Source organism: Caenorhabditis remanei, chromosome IV (genome assembly GCF_010183535.1).
Source record: "Caenorhabditis remanei strain PX506 chromosome IV, whole genome shotgun sequence".
NCBI classification, from domain to species: Eukaryota; Metazoa; Nematoda; class Chromadorea; order Rhabditida; family Rhabditidae; genus Caenorhabditis; species Caenorhabditis remanei.
Genome location: NC_071331.1, coordinates 13,431,767 through 13,446,923, shown reverse-complemented (window position 1 = coordinate 13,446,923; position 15,157 = coordinate 13,431,767). Strand labels below are relative to the sequence as shown.

Below are 15,157 nucleotides of genomic sequence, written 5' to 3'. Positions count from 1 at the left end.
TTCACAACTAGAATAATTTCTTTTTCATCTTCTTCTTTCGTGTGCATACTGATATTAGAGTTGTTCTTCGAGTACTGTACTGTTCGACTTGGCTGAGTAGATCTGATTCAGGGTGTCTTGGCACTCGGGTTTCAGTATGTTCCCGAGGGAGAACTGCTTTATTTCTAAGATAATATCACTTTTATCAGTTTGTATGAATAGCCATATTCCCATTATATTTCACGATATTATTCTGCTTCACTTTATTGTTTCGCGAAAAGTAAGGATGAAAGAAAGGAAGAACCGAAGCTGTGGAAAAGAGCACTCACTTTTTTATTAATTTGTTTTTTTTTTCATTGACGCTGTTTTTTATAAATTAGTTTGTTCTTTCGACATAGCTACAGTACATAAAGTACGTAGCTAAGTCAGACATTGTTTTTTATTCGTTCCAGAAGAAAATCCGATTTTTCGCAATAAGGCAACTTTATTATCGAAACTACAAATTCCTAACGTCGGTATCCCAGTCTGCTCTTATCATTAAAAGTTCAACCCGATTTCCGTTGCTGCAAAAGTTCTCAGAACCGCCATCAACGTCTCCTGGTCTAGACGTTCTAGTTTGTACTCGAAAGTTGAAAAATGAATACAAACGTCTCTGTTCATTGTGGTGTTTGATTATGAAAAGTCTGACATGTTGTCGTTTTTGTCTAGTGATCATTGTTTTTTCGAGTTAGAAGACAAAAGGAAATGGTTGAAGAAGATCAGTAAACAAGTGATATCTCAAACAGGAACTATTCAGACTTCCTATTTGAATACATATTGTTTGACACAAAAGATTTCCAGTTTTTCAGGAATACATTACTTGAATGTTTATTTGAGACGCAATTGAAATATATACACACTTTAAATCTACAAGAACTTATTAAAAATTATTCCATTCGTCCATGATTTGAAACAACATAATCTAGATTTCCAGTGCGAATACTGACGATATCAGTTCTGAAATAAACCATCGAATGATTAGTCTGAATGAAATTAACCAACGAACCGTGCCTCTTTTTCTTCACAGCCATCAGCATTTCCTGATTTGACAGCAGAATTATTCCACTGAAAATTATGAACAGTTTATTTGGCTATACTTAGATTCTGAACTCACCCTTCAAATGCCAGCATGAATGCCCATAAGTTGGCATCCAGACATAATAGAATCTTATCGGTGATCATGGGAGCAGTAATGCGATAGAAAACCAATGCAACACTCATTGAAAGTCCTTGAAAGAACGACTGACGAATGAAGTTGATTTCTCGTTTTTTCTGATCCTTTGACATTCTGATACCAGTAGTATCCGACACGATTCGATGAAGTTTTCCGGCTTTATAAGCTGCCAATAAATTCAAAATCATCGTTGAAACAACGAGCCCAATATTGAAAACAAAGTCACAATACCATGTGAGAGAGTCACAATGCTCGTCTTCAGGATACGCAAAATACCAAAACTCCGTCTCGAAATAAAGAGAGCATCCGAAGAACTCATAGAAGGTGACGCACATCGCCACGGAAACAACGATTGCGAAATTTCTGAGACAGTAGGTGTTGAAGTTGGAGAATATGCGATCGTAGTAAAATATCATGTAGACGGCACAGAAACGATTCAACGAGTTGAAAAAGTTGAGTTGAGCAGCGATCTCATAGATTATCATTGATACAGTTCCAACGAATCGAGACTCTTTGTACGGTAGTTTTAGAGGTCTACAAAATTATTATTTGAGTTGAAAAGAGTCTAGTTATTGATGAATTCACATATTTATTTCTAGTTCTTGATTTGTTACTAGACTTTCAAATTGTGAGTTCTTGGACAGAATCAGAAAATATGGAAGTATCCAAAATGTCAATTCTGAATCAAACTGTAAACATAATCTCACAAAAATTCACAATCTGAAACTCTTTTTCTATAGAAAATCTTACGTGAATTGAAGCGGTCCGACGAAGATCAAAAACAGGAGACACATTAAAATATTGCAGATTGCTTGATTTTTTGTAATGATTCCGAACGAGCTTCTCATTGAATTCAATTTTCTCGCAGTTATCCATACTAGAATATTTGTTACCAACCCGAATGACATGATCTGAAAATGAGAAAATTAAGAGCGTGTAACTTTAAAGATCCAACTTACACCAACAGTTATCCATGAATTTATCAGTTGAACACTCATCATCTTGAAAGAGAAAACGGAAAATCGTAGATCCTAAAAACAAGTGAATGACAAGAGTGGTCAGAAATTTCATAAATCAGAATTCCAGTGAAATTGGAGGTAGTACAGATAGGGTTTTGTAGGGTTTCTAGTAATTCGGAAAGTGCAAAATGATGATGGCGAAGAGATTTAATGCTACAAAAATCAGAAGAACTTATAGTTAGATGGAAGAGGAAGAAATGAGTTCTGACATCTAAAAGTTCAAAAAATTGCATGAAAATGGATGCTTTAGGAGAGAACACGCTTGGATAGTTTCAGCTTTAATTATGAGATTCTTTTTACTGATCTCTCGTCCGCCGTCGTCTTGAACGAATTGATTGAAAAGTTAGAGTGTTCTATTAGAACTTAATGAGAAAGTACATAGACAGTTTTGGATGAGAATATGAATTGATCTGGAAAGATCATTATTCTCACATGATCGACCTTGAGTTTTATATCAAACATCACAGGAAGTAAATGAGAAAGGTTCTGAGACTGAGAGCTCTTCAAACTTCCTGAAATAATACAAAGTTTTGTCTGAATCCGTCAGTATACGTGGAAGTCAAGTCTAGATCAAATAGGGATTATATGGAAAAAAGAAACGTTTTTATCCATGCGAATCAAGAACAATAGACAAAAGTTCGTCATCTGAGAAACGCCAAACAAAAGAAAACCAGAGATATGTGAGAAGTACATTTGTGATCGAATGAACTTAGGTTGATAGGGAGTTTCGGTGAGAGAATCCTCGAATGCGTGGGAAAAATTAATAGACTGACAGAGAACAAATGAGGGAAAAAGATACATTCAGACTTTATAGAATTACTTGAATCAACTATGCTTCTTGATCTTTTATATATGCGTTTTGATTTTAAATTTTCACTCAAGCGATTTCGAAATGTACTACTCATGATATTAGTTGACGTAAAATGTCTAGAAAGATACACATGGTTAACCAACTAAAAAGTTTTCAAGAAAAATGATAACATCGGATGAAATATTGACATGACACAGAAATCTTGGAATTCGAAGAGTCAGAATGTTCCAGAAATCAGATGTTACTAAGAACTCTTACTTGAAATCAAAAGCACCTGATTCGCCTCAGAACAAAATATTGCAGAAAGAAAGGTATGACAATAAGCTTTCGTAATACTGTAGGTAATAATCACAAAACGAAAAGAGACGTACAGATGAAGCAACAAAAAAACTTGCGATTCGGCACGTTTCAGACAATGATCAGCTCGTTCCAGTCTAGTAAAATACGTGCTTGCATACGGTGTACCGGATGTTTTGAGCGTCTTTCAGCTGGTATTGTTACTAATGGATTCACGAGAAATGGAATACTTTCAATAACATCAATCGGGTTTAGAAGCACTCGAAATGAGAATTAGTGGACGCTCTGAAAAAATAGTTTCTGGAAAATGAAGACTCGTAGCTTATATGCTAGTTCATCTGAAGGAATCAGGAAAGCAACAAATGGGAGACAGAATTTTATTAGTTCTAAAATTTTTGATTGCGGGCGAGAACTAGGTCGCTTCAGTTCGGCTCTTATAGAAACAAGACCGATATTAATTGCAACGATGAAATATTCAAAATCTAAAGTCTATTTGGATAACAAGAAAAATATATATTGAATGTCTCATAAGGTTTTTGTACAATTTACTGGAACAATGCATATTCGAAAACCGGGCGGAATAAGTAGAACTAAAAAACAATTTTGAGAAATAAAGTGATACGAGGAAACTGTGACGAACGAACACCAGACGTGCTTGAAATTGAACGGATAAGAAACCATCATGGCCATCTTCTGACTAGACTTTAGACGGAAATTATCTTTCCGATAGAAAAAAAGAGACAGGGAGAATACAGTTTTTCAGAGAAGATTTGCAGGACATTTGAAAATTCATTGAGGGTATTCTAGGTTTCCGAAAACTTTAGAAACAAAAAAACTATCAGCTTTGAAAAGTTCTGATTCAGAAAACGACAAAATGATTTTTTGATTCTGAATTTGTTCTATAAAAGGAAGTATCGTTTTCTGTTTTTTCAAGATGGCAGTGTGACGTTTTCAATTTGAATCCATTGAGAAGACACTAATTTTTTCAAACGAAGATGATTTTTTGAACTGTTTTGTCATACTGACTTTCAGAATAGAACATGTAAATAAACTCTCTGGAAATACAAAATAACTTCTAAAGCAGGTGGAATTCGAGAAGAAAACAAGAGTCACTTAAAAGAGAAATTGACCTGAAATGGAAGAGTACCGGTCAATCTACATCATTTTAAACGAGCTCTGTTCCTTGGTGTGGGGGATAGACAATTGAAAACAATTACTTGTAACTGAAAAGTGGTAAAAGGAAAGATGTCTTCTGATCATCCTCAGAGACAAAAAAAAACAAATTAGACAACACATCTTTAATAAGAAACTTTTATTTATACAAAGCAGATCAGCATCGATGACGTCAACTTCACGACTCCGCGTGGGTGAAAAAATATTTCCAATTCGGTACACATTGCGTTAAAAGTGAACCGAATGTTCCAACTTCTACACACTTTTCTGAGAACGATATTCTTTTTCTAAATGATAATTGCATGACACGCGTCCTTGGTGAATATTCAATAAGAACTTTAAATTGACTCAGTTTGCTTATTTGGATCTTCCTATACTGTGGTTTTAGACTTCACAATCAACCAACTCTCCATTAGAATGACAAAAATGCAATCAAGTTAACTTAGTCCACGGCTGAATCAGTTTATTAAGTTCAAAGAAAAACAACTACATCTAAAACAATGAAAACATCACCGAGTGCAATGAAGATCGAGCATGAAAACGGAAGATGTTATTTCTGAAAAACTTTGAGTTTTAGTATTCCAGTGTTTTAAATAACAAACCTGTCTTCTTCTGTTTTATTGCTGTGAAAATTTCTCTGTTTGACAGTAATATGATTCCTCTGTAAGCTATTTTTATTAAATTTATTCATGCTTCAATCCTCGACTTACCCCTCGAATGCCAACATAAATGCCCATAAGCTGGCATCCAAAAACAAAAGAATTTTATTGTTGATCAGTGGAGCAGTTATATGATAAAATATCAATGCAACACTCATTGAAAGTCCTTGGAAGAACGACTGACGAATGAAATTCAGATCTCTTTGCCTTTGATAAGATATCATATTTTGATCCAAAGATGTTATCTGTCTGTGTAGTTTTCTAGCTTTGAAGGCCGCCAACAAATTGAGAATCAAAGTAGAAACAACCAGTACGATATTGAAAATAAAGTCACAATACCACGTGAGATGAGTACAATGTTCTGATTCCGGGTACGAAAATATCCAATATTCGGATTCAAAGTAGAGATAACATCCAAGAATTTCGTAGAATGTGACACAAATAGAAATAGAAATAACGTATGAAATCGTAATCATGAAGTAAGTATTCAGACTAGAGAATATTCTATCATAGAGGAATATTGTGTAGACTGCGAAGAATCGATTGATCGAATTTATCAAGTTCAATTGAGCAGCTGATTCATAAATTATCATGGAAGTGAGTCCCACGAATCGAGATGATTCGTAAGATGGTTTGAAGTCACTGGAAGTTTAGACTCATCAAGAGAAAAAGTCCTCGCTTACCTTAATTGCAATGGACCAACAAAAATCAAAAATAGAAAACACATTAAAATATTGCAAACTGCCTGATTTTTAGTGATAATTCCGAAGGAGCTTCTCATGGAATTCATTTTTCTTACTGTAGTCAAAACTAATATGTTTGTGATTAGACCAAAAGTCATTATCTGTAAGAAAAGCTTGTAATTCAGGAGACAAAAATTGGAAAATGAATAACATACAAAAACAGTGATAATAGAGTTTATCAGTTGATAGGACATTGCTACTTATCAGTTGTTGACAAGAATAGATTTCAACTAGACAAGTGAATAAAATTGTGAATCAGAAGCTGATTCCATTTGAAATTGAATCCGATAAATAATTATTTCGAAGTCAGAAAACACTAGAATTTGATAAAACCCTTTAATCGGAAGTGATCAAATGTCTGTGACCTCTTCGGATGGCTAAAGTTTTTTCAAATTCGACGACATTTTTGAGCAGGTGAGAAACAAATAAGGGGAAAAGAGACACTTGGACAAGAATCAAATGATACCAAAATAAAGACAGGAAATTGGATATTTCCAATACGAAAATTTATCACTTTCGAAAGTAAAAAATAGAATTGTTTGCAAGTGACTATTAAATTATAGTGTAAGAAGAAGCATGTGAATGATGCAAGGATAGAAGCTTCTGGCAATTCTCAAAGATCTGGTTCAATAAAACATCGTAAATGTCAAAGGAGACTTTTGTAGTACTTTCTGAAAAACATGGCGTCAATTATACATTTTGAGATTCCAATTTTAGAAAGAAAAAGGCACATCGCTTGTGAGCTGTCAATCCAAGGTATTCTAGGGAATACTATTCTGGAGAAAACTGTTCTGATAAAAGAAGATCTGATAAACTAGCAAATTTTACAATAATTTATTTCAAGCGTTTTTAAGCAATTTCTGAGTTTCCGGATGCAACACATCACGTGAAATATCTCCATCACTTCCGGTACTTTCTCTACTATCAGAAGGGGTTACAGCCGTTGATGACTCTGTCGTTGAAGACGTTCTTCTTCTTCTCCTTCGACGTCTTCTGATGATTCGTCTCTCCCGAACACGATTCGACGGAACACGTTGTTGTTCTTCCCATTTGTTTCGTTCCTCTGTCAAATCACGATGACTTTTGTGCCAAAGTCGGATGAATGCCAGAATGAACGTGGCCGACCATATCATTATTGGGATTGCTGGAAATGAAACGAAGCGTTTAAACAGACTGAAATGTTTTTCGAATCAGGACTAACCTAGCAGATAATAGAGAAGAAAATCTTTTTCGCTCATTTATTTTCGTAATTTTATAAAATTGATAAATAAAATTGTAAAACAAAAGTGATTACGAGCTCCCACGTTTGAGACAAACATGTTTCGGAAAAATAACAAAAATCAACTTCACGTTTCTTCGGAAATATAAAGAAAGAAACGTAAATTCAACTTCGGAATGCATTATTATGATCTGAAGTAGATGAACTCCAGTGAAAGAAAGTCAGAAAAACAAGAACGAAAAGTGGCTATTTGCACCGGAGTCTTTAAGAAAAACAATTGCGTTTGTCTGGAATATTTATCTATATATTCATACTCTCATATTCTCATCTTATCCAAACAGTTTTTATTTTCAGACAATCTGGAAAGACAAGGGTTCAATCATTCATTATTGTATAAGTATTCTTCCTCTTTATTCTATTTTTGAAAGCACTCTCCTATTTGGTAATTATAATATCTTGTATTCTCATTCCTGTTATTTTGTCTGACCAATATCATTCGGAGGGTCAATGTCAGCTTTTTCTTAGAACTCACGAATGGGAAATATAATATAAATATTTTTCAATTGACCCTATATGACTTTTTAATTATTGTGGTCACTGTATACACCTGAAACAGATTTACGATGGATCAACATTCCCAAAGTGAGAAACATTAAAAATCGGAATCAAAATATTTTTTATTTCCGAAAATCGGCATATTATGAGTTCATACAAAGACCGGAACATTCCCGTTTTTTCTCGTGTTTTTTCAATTGTGGATCATCCATTGTTAAGCTTTTTCAGTCTCATTGATCTCCAATTTTTCTTTTTTTTTTAAAGTACCAAGATTATATTCTTTCTGGGAGGCTGTTCATCTGATGTTGTTTTTGTCGAAATTCGCTTTTTTGATTTCCGAAATCATAGTGAAAATTCATGAAAACTTCTAAATTAAGTTGCAAATGTTTGATTGAATCTTTGAATTTGGCTTTTTCATTGAAATTCCTCTGGCTTTAACTTCAGTGTTCTGTTTTGTGTTCTTTTCAATCTTAATCACTGATATATTTTGTATAATTACACTTTTCCAAAACTCACTTGGTTCAATCTATTACTTCTCTTGAAAACACACATGCGAACCCACTCGATTGAGCATTGAAATGATCAAAACTGAGAGAAAGGACACAAAACATTTGAAGAAATAAACACAAATTAAGTTCCACAATTTTTGAAATATTTTCAGAATTCAGGAATCACCAAGAACCACACACACTCCCCCACTTTTCCTTTTTCTTCATAGTAATTAGCACATGTGGCGTCTCGAAAAGAAAACGAAAGAGACCTACTAAATTCCATATTTTGATCTCTTATATCTTGAGATATTCAAATTTTCGTTCACCCGTCTGCTAGTCACCAACTAGTACCTTCCATCTATAATTAAACATTTTAATTGAGCAAGAAATTGCAAAATATAAAATTTTGTTGGAAATTCAAGAGAAAAATGATCCCAAAAAGGTCGTCCTTTTCCTGTTTCCACATCACTAGTCCACTTTTTCGTCATGTGGTAATAGATAATTAGAGGATATTCCAGTGGTTTATTTTCAGTTTTTTGGTGACTTGATAGGCTGAGTCTTATCAGCTGATACCATAGATAACCCGCAGATCATTAATGTTCTGTTGACCAAAGAAAAAGAACTGAAAAATAAATGAAGTGGTGAATTTTAAACGAGTTGAAACATTTTAATGACATGACATGTATCTGGATTCTGAAAATAAAAATAAAGTACCTAAAATCTGAAAGTGTTTGGAATTCTCGATTATGACGCATCTGAAAAAGGCTTTCTTGAGACGATAAGTCATCCCATCAGACTTTTCATCTTCTCTAAACTTTATTTCATAACCCCACACATCCACTGAGCTATAAGTATTAATCTAAATCTAAAAATAATAATGTTTTACAATATAAAAGTCTTTTTAAATCCGGCCAAAGAGAGAGGCGGCTGAAAGAAAATCCGTGACTTACATTTCCATCATATGTGAACATTGATAACACATTTTGTAGACGTTAGAATCATTTTTTATTGATTTTTGATCTGAAAAAAGTGAACTGAAAACATATTATTTTATTTCATGTTCTCTGGAATTTCCTGCTGAATGACTCTGACAACAACAACTATTTTGGAGATCTGTATCGGGAAAAGTCTGAACTGAAAATGTTCGTTTTTCTAGAAAATATTCAACCGTATGCTATAGTTTTTGTAATTTGCAGGTCTCGGTGATGATTCAAAAGCAAGAAGTTTACATAACCATGTACATAGGAAATGCTTTCTCGAACAGTTCTTCCGGTATTTGAAAATAGTTCCCACTTTTGTTTCTTAGTTATAAAACATCTGGTTCTTGAATGTTTCCGAGACTTAGACCTCAGATTGGAACAAAACTTTAAAAATAGAAACCAGTTAATTAATTATGTTACTGTAATCCAATCACCTATCTCTCAGTCCAATAATATTTTATTATCCAGGGAAAAATAAAATCGAGTATGGGACCAGACCTCTATGAAGTTACAATGTTGTCATCTATCCTAAATAAATTGTCACGGCAGACCGCGTGACACTTCCAATCCCCCTCCGTTCAATGTTCAAGTCTTTCTCTAAGTCGTCCAGTTTGGTCCATTGATCCGAAATGACTGAATTCTCGTTCACAAGACATGTGCTATTACTTTCTTGACGTATTTCAAACAATTGATTATGACTTATTTCGAAAATACACCCATAATTACTGTTAACTTGACTTGTATATATTTACCCATTTTCACTTCTTCAGTTTCGGGTTGCCAAAAATATTTTCAACTTTACTTTTTCAGTCTTTTCATCAAATTTTCAGATGAGTTTCAGTACTTTCTTTTCTCTTTTTCATTTCCTCTCTCTTTTTTATTCTACTAGTTTCATCCTTCTTTCCTCTCCTCTTGCGTCGTTTTTTTGAGAAGTCTCCGCCCACTTGTAGAGACATAGAAGACGTTGACTACGCAGATGAACAAGAAGTAGGAGACGAAGAAATCTGAAGATTTTTCCGTTTTTTCTCGCTTCACCGATTTGAGATTTGAATTTTCAATTTGAATTTTTTGGAGGTTGAATTCTACGGCAGTTTGGAGTACCTCAATTCTCTCGATTTTTGACCTTTTTTGGCTGGAGGAAGTGGAAATCCGGGAGACGTGCAGACCTGAAGACGTTGGATTCTCTGTAAACTCTGGAGTCGGTTACTTGAAGAAATGAATGAAACAATGATGGGAGTGGAGACAACAACGCCAGAGTATTATCTGTAAGTTTTTTTGAATTTTCTTTCAGTTCGAATTCTCAAAATTTCAAATTGAAATAGAATGTTATAACATATATTTTCACAGAAAAATAGAGTCGTTTAACAGCAATAATAATAGGTTTTGATATGAAATTACCGTTGAATAATCTAGTCATTTTGCAAATTCTGTTGTTCTGTCACACCGCAATTACATCAATTTTTATTTTATTCTAAATTTCAAGTTGTTATAATTTCGTTGATATTTTGAAACTATTTCATCTTTTCACTTTCCAGATAACCTCTGAATGTTAAAAAATTCATTTCGTATACGATAAGTTCATTTTATTCCATCAAATTTAAATTTCCAATCGCACTTTGATGAATCAAATTCCAACTAGTTCATCAGATTCTAAAAAGGTCCTTTTAATTTATTCGATGTAGAGATTAGATAATTGAGCAAGGAATTTCCTTAAGACAAAAACAACAAACACATTCAAAAAAATGTGATTCACATTTACCCTTTTTTCTAAATATGTATTTACCATTTTCTAGAAATTTCACACTGGAATCAATAGTCTTTTTTTGTTTTCTCTTTTACAGTTCTTGTAAATTTTATGAATTTCTGATATTTTCCTTGGATGAATGACTAATGCGTGTCGTCCGAATGTCAGTTCAAACTTCATTTTTTCCCAAAATAACGCGAGGAAGTTTCTAAGTATACGTCTCAAAAACACCTCTAGTTTCCATTTTTCTTGACTTGTTAATCCTTCTTTCCCTCCGATTGTCGTCATCTTCTCCTCATCCTTCTTCGTTTTTTTCCATCTCTTCATTGACCACTTTTCTGTAAAGACAGGCAGTGATGACATCGGCTGACCATCGTTTTTGGAAGGGGCAGTCGATGTGTGCTTGCGGATTTTTAGAGGATTTGCATGCGAGAGAGATCACTGCTTCTTAGTGGATTTGGGATCAAAAATAGATCAAAAGAAGAGGAGGGAAACAACTAAAATTGGAATGAGATTGAATGAGAAGTTATTTATGTTGTAAGATCAGGGAGATGTTAGATATATCAGATGTATATCAGATAAGTGGGTGAGATGGTTCTAGAAAGAGACAACTCATGGGTAGCACGGAAGAAATTGGGATAATGGAAATGATGACCGGAGAGATTTTGAAAGAATTCCGGAGTAGTTAACTTTAGTTTTGGAATAACAATGATATGATGGGGTCGATTATCAAAAGAATGTTTCTAACGTAAACAGGAACAATAGTGAGTGAAAATTGTGAGTTAAAAAATAGAAAAAGGTCATAATAGTACCTGAAAGTGAGGAGACTGACTCTTTCCATTTCCTTGTTGCTATATTATTTCTGAAGCTGCGTTCCACCAGAACTGTAAAAAAATCTCGTGAGTAATGAAGAGACGGAGGGAAAAAGAAAAACCAAGAAGCCCAGAAGGATACGTATGCATGTGTCGTTCCAGATTTAATGCTTTTTTTGTTTATCGCGTCCGAAAAAAATTCTGAAACTCCTCGTGGCAAACACTTTGGGAAGCCCTTTTCGTCGCCTATGGCAGAACATCGGAAATAGAGAAATTGATGTATCAGAATGGTGAATTTCATGGAAATGCGCTCTATCCAAAACAGTCGAGGTTTAAAAAAAGATCCTGAAATGTGACTTGAAAAAATTAAAAAGTGCCCTCTACTTGATCTTTGTAAAGAAAAGTTTCACAAGTAATGTTTTTATAGCTCAGAAAAAAAAAACAAATAATTAATTAAGTTTTTCATAGATCGATGTTTTTCGTTTAAAAAACAAACGTTTTCACTTCTAGAGTCTCAATAATTGCTCACACGAGATGGCTTTAATTACAGATGAGGAGTTCCTTTCATTTTTATTTTTCACGTTAACGAAAAGTGGTTGATTCAAGTTTTCAGTCGGAGTGAGTTAGACTGCTCAACGCCTTAATTTTCAAAATGGTTTCCGTTTTCTCAAAACTTGGAAAATCAAAAAATTGATTTCCAAGTTCTAACTTGCGTGGATTTTTCTGTTATTCCTTGCTCCCCTGATTCAACTTTTCCATCAACAAGTTTCTGTATCTTTACTCATTCATTTTAAGTGTCGGTCTTTGACTATTCCAGTCTAAATCTCTTTGATTCGAACACTATTTCTAGAGATGCAAACCTAACAAAAACTAACTGAAAACAATTCTTAAATTGGCTTCTTCTTCTTCTCCTCCCCTTTTCAGCAAAGAAAGCGGTTTTTTTTGTTGGCGAAACATCTTGACATCTCTTCTCTCTCATTAGAGAAATGACTAAACGAAATGATGAATTTGAAAACATTTTGATGAGAGAGAACGAACGGATAGTTGGATATAGACATCCACGTCATCAGAATATCTCTCGATGACGTTGAAATGAGGAAGACTGAAAATTTGAAACTATTGACAAAAATAAACAGACACGCATAATAAATTGTCTAGTAAAAGAAGGATCAAAATGTTTTTTTTTTCAATTAAGCAAGGCACTTTCATAGATCCAGTAGACAGACAACTGACCTACTCATAACTCAAATTATCACTATTTCATTCGATGACTCATCTACATCAGAACGGAATAAGTGCACTTTGTACTCAACCTGTTTGAGCGCATCCGAATGTTGGAGAGTCTTGAAAAAAGTTTGGAAATAGGGGAAAATTAGATTTCAAAGATTCTCAGGAGACGATGGAAATGTGAAACTTTTTCCTGGTGGAAATGCAGTAAAAGAAGAAAAAGAAAACGAGGAAAAGGAAAGGAAAGTGGGGTTAGAACAAACGAATCATCCCCTTTTCTCGTCAGCCTTTTTTTCAAGATTCCAACTTTTTCTCACCTTCATTTTCATTCGTTCTTCTTCTGCTTCTTCTTCTTCTTGTTTTTGATATGTTTCCTACATTTTGATGTATCAAAGTTAATGATCTGATGCTCATAAAAACGAAACAAACACCATAGACGAAGTGGTCGAATTTCGTTTCTTTTGTTGTGAAGAAGGAAGTCTGAAATTTGAGAAATTGGTGGATGAATATTCAATTATTTCCCGGCTATCGGCAGTTTAGGAAAGGGACCATTGAAATTTATTGGAAGAGAACTCAATTACTCATTGTAGATAACTTATTCTTCTGAATTATAAAGTAGATCGAATAGGATTTTGTGGGAAATGTATATTATCAGTGAATTTCTTCGCGGTTTGAATTTCAGTGAGAAGGATAGATACATTCCAGAGACACTTGGGTTCTACAAGAGAAAAATACGTTTTTTCGAGTTTTGAATGAATTAGTATTCGTTACCAATTGCCTCGAAGTGTTTTCGAAATTTCTAATAGTTTTGGGACTATTTCATTTTCGATCAGTTGCTCAAGTATCAGAAAAATTGAACCCGGACCCAGACTCCAATAAAATCCCTAATCGAGTTGACCAGGTCCGATTAGACTGATGATGATTTGGATCCATAACTGTTTTTCTCCACAGTCTCTTCTATGGAGCCAAAACTGGTCGATTTGAATTTCAACTCTGATGATACTGTCCCCCTAACCAACCGAAACCATGCTGACTCTTTGCGTTTTCTGATGTTTCGAACCCTTGTTGATTCGTTGAGAAAACTCGAAAAAGGTTTAACCTCTGAATCCAATATAACTCCTCGAGACGCCGTAAATAAAACGTTGTCATCTCATTCCTCCTATTTTCTCATTAACTTCATCATCTCCTGCAAAAACTTTCGTCTCTTCTGTTTTCTTCTAATGAAATCGTTTTGAAGAGACAAAATGACTTTTATGAGATTCGAATGAATCTCATCAAGAAGCATAGATTGCGTTGTCGTTTAGAAAACCAATGGGCGAATAAGGAAAATGTTGCCAAAATGAGAAAATTTTCCAATTTCGTTTCTCCGTTTTCTTCTTTATCTGGGGAGAGCCCCCCGAATCCTCCCTCACCCAAAAATGTCAACATTCAAGGCGGAGCTCGATGAGCAGCGCAAGTTTTCAAAGTCAGAAGGCAACATCTTCGAGATCTCATCTGATATCTTCAGCTGACGTCTTCTGAAAAAAGAAGGTATTCTGAGAATATTTCGAGAAAAACACGTGTGTTCTCCGCCCCTTCAAAAAATATTCACGCTTCACGCTTCTGAATTCGACAACGACGACGACGAAGACACAGCTGAAACTGAACCTCATTATTTTTCGGTGAGCTCCGAAGAGTTGGCTTCTGTTGGCTGTATTCTGTGCATTATAGTCAGCTACGTAACTTATTCGAAATATTCTTGAAAATAACTGAAATATGGAGAATTCAACGTAAGTATTTATAAGGAGTACTGTACTTCGACTGGAATACTGTAATTCAGCAATTCCAACCTTCATTAATAACTGAAATTGCTGGGAAATCAACTTGGGATTAATTGTATAACTCGGTCCATATTATTTTGTTCAAACATTATTGAAATCACTTGGAACCATATTGACTCAGGTAATAATAAAAGGAAAATTGAAAATTACCCGATCAAGAAAGTTCTGGAGAGACTTCCAATGATCAGGAAAACTGGAAACCAAAAAACAGGATTAATGTTTTATAGAGCTCTCACATTGTTAATCGATTCAGAAAACTGAAAAATAATTGAGTCACTCTAATTCTGGTGAACTGTGAACTGATACGAATGTGCGTGCTCATTTATTGTGTCTTTGGACTCAAGGGTTCCTGAACATTTTTCGCACATCATTAAGTCCCAGTGATAATTACCGTATTATTTAATGGCGACCGTAA

The 15,157-nt window shown here is 34.4% G+C and overlaps 3 protein-coding genes across 3 annotated transcripts; all 3 read right to left on the bottom strand.

Moving 5' to 3' along the window:
* Positions 1-905: 905 nt before the first annotated feature.
* GCK72_013772 (uncharacterized protein) lies at positions 906-2,193 on the bottom strand (the record flags this gene model as incomplete). Its single annotated transcript, XM_003089938.2, has 4 exons — positions 906-1,083; positions 1,133-1,726; positions 1,943-2,103; positions 2,152-2,193. The coding sequence occupies 4 exons, from the start codon at positions 2,191-2,193 to the stop codon at positions 906-908; spliced, it is 975 nt and encodes a 324-aa protein (XP_003089986.2).
* Positions 2,194-5,001: 2,808 nt separating this feature from the next.
* GCK72_013771 (uncharacterized protein) lies at positions 5,002-5,744 on the bottom strand (the record flags this gene model as incomplete). Its single annotated transcript, XM_003096890.2, has 3 exons — positions 5,002-5,048; positions 5,095-5,153; positions 5,203-5,744. 3 exons carry the CDS (start codon positions 5,742-5,744, stop codon positions 5,002-5,004), a joined length of 648 nt encoding a protein of 215 aa, XP_003096938.2.
* A 989-nt stretch (positions 5,745-6,733) lies between these two features.
* Positions 6,734-7,027, bottom strand: GCK72_013770 (uncharacterized protein; the record flags this gene model as incomplete). The annotated part of the gene is made up of 1 exon (XM_003096850.2): positions 6,734-7,027. One exon carries the CDS (start codon positions 7,025-7,027, stop codon positions 6,734-6,736), a length of 294 nt encoding a protein of 97 aa, XP_003096898.2.
* Between the last annotated feature and the right edge of the window lie 8,130 nt (positions 7,028-15,157).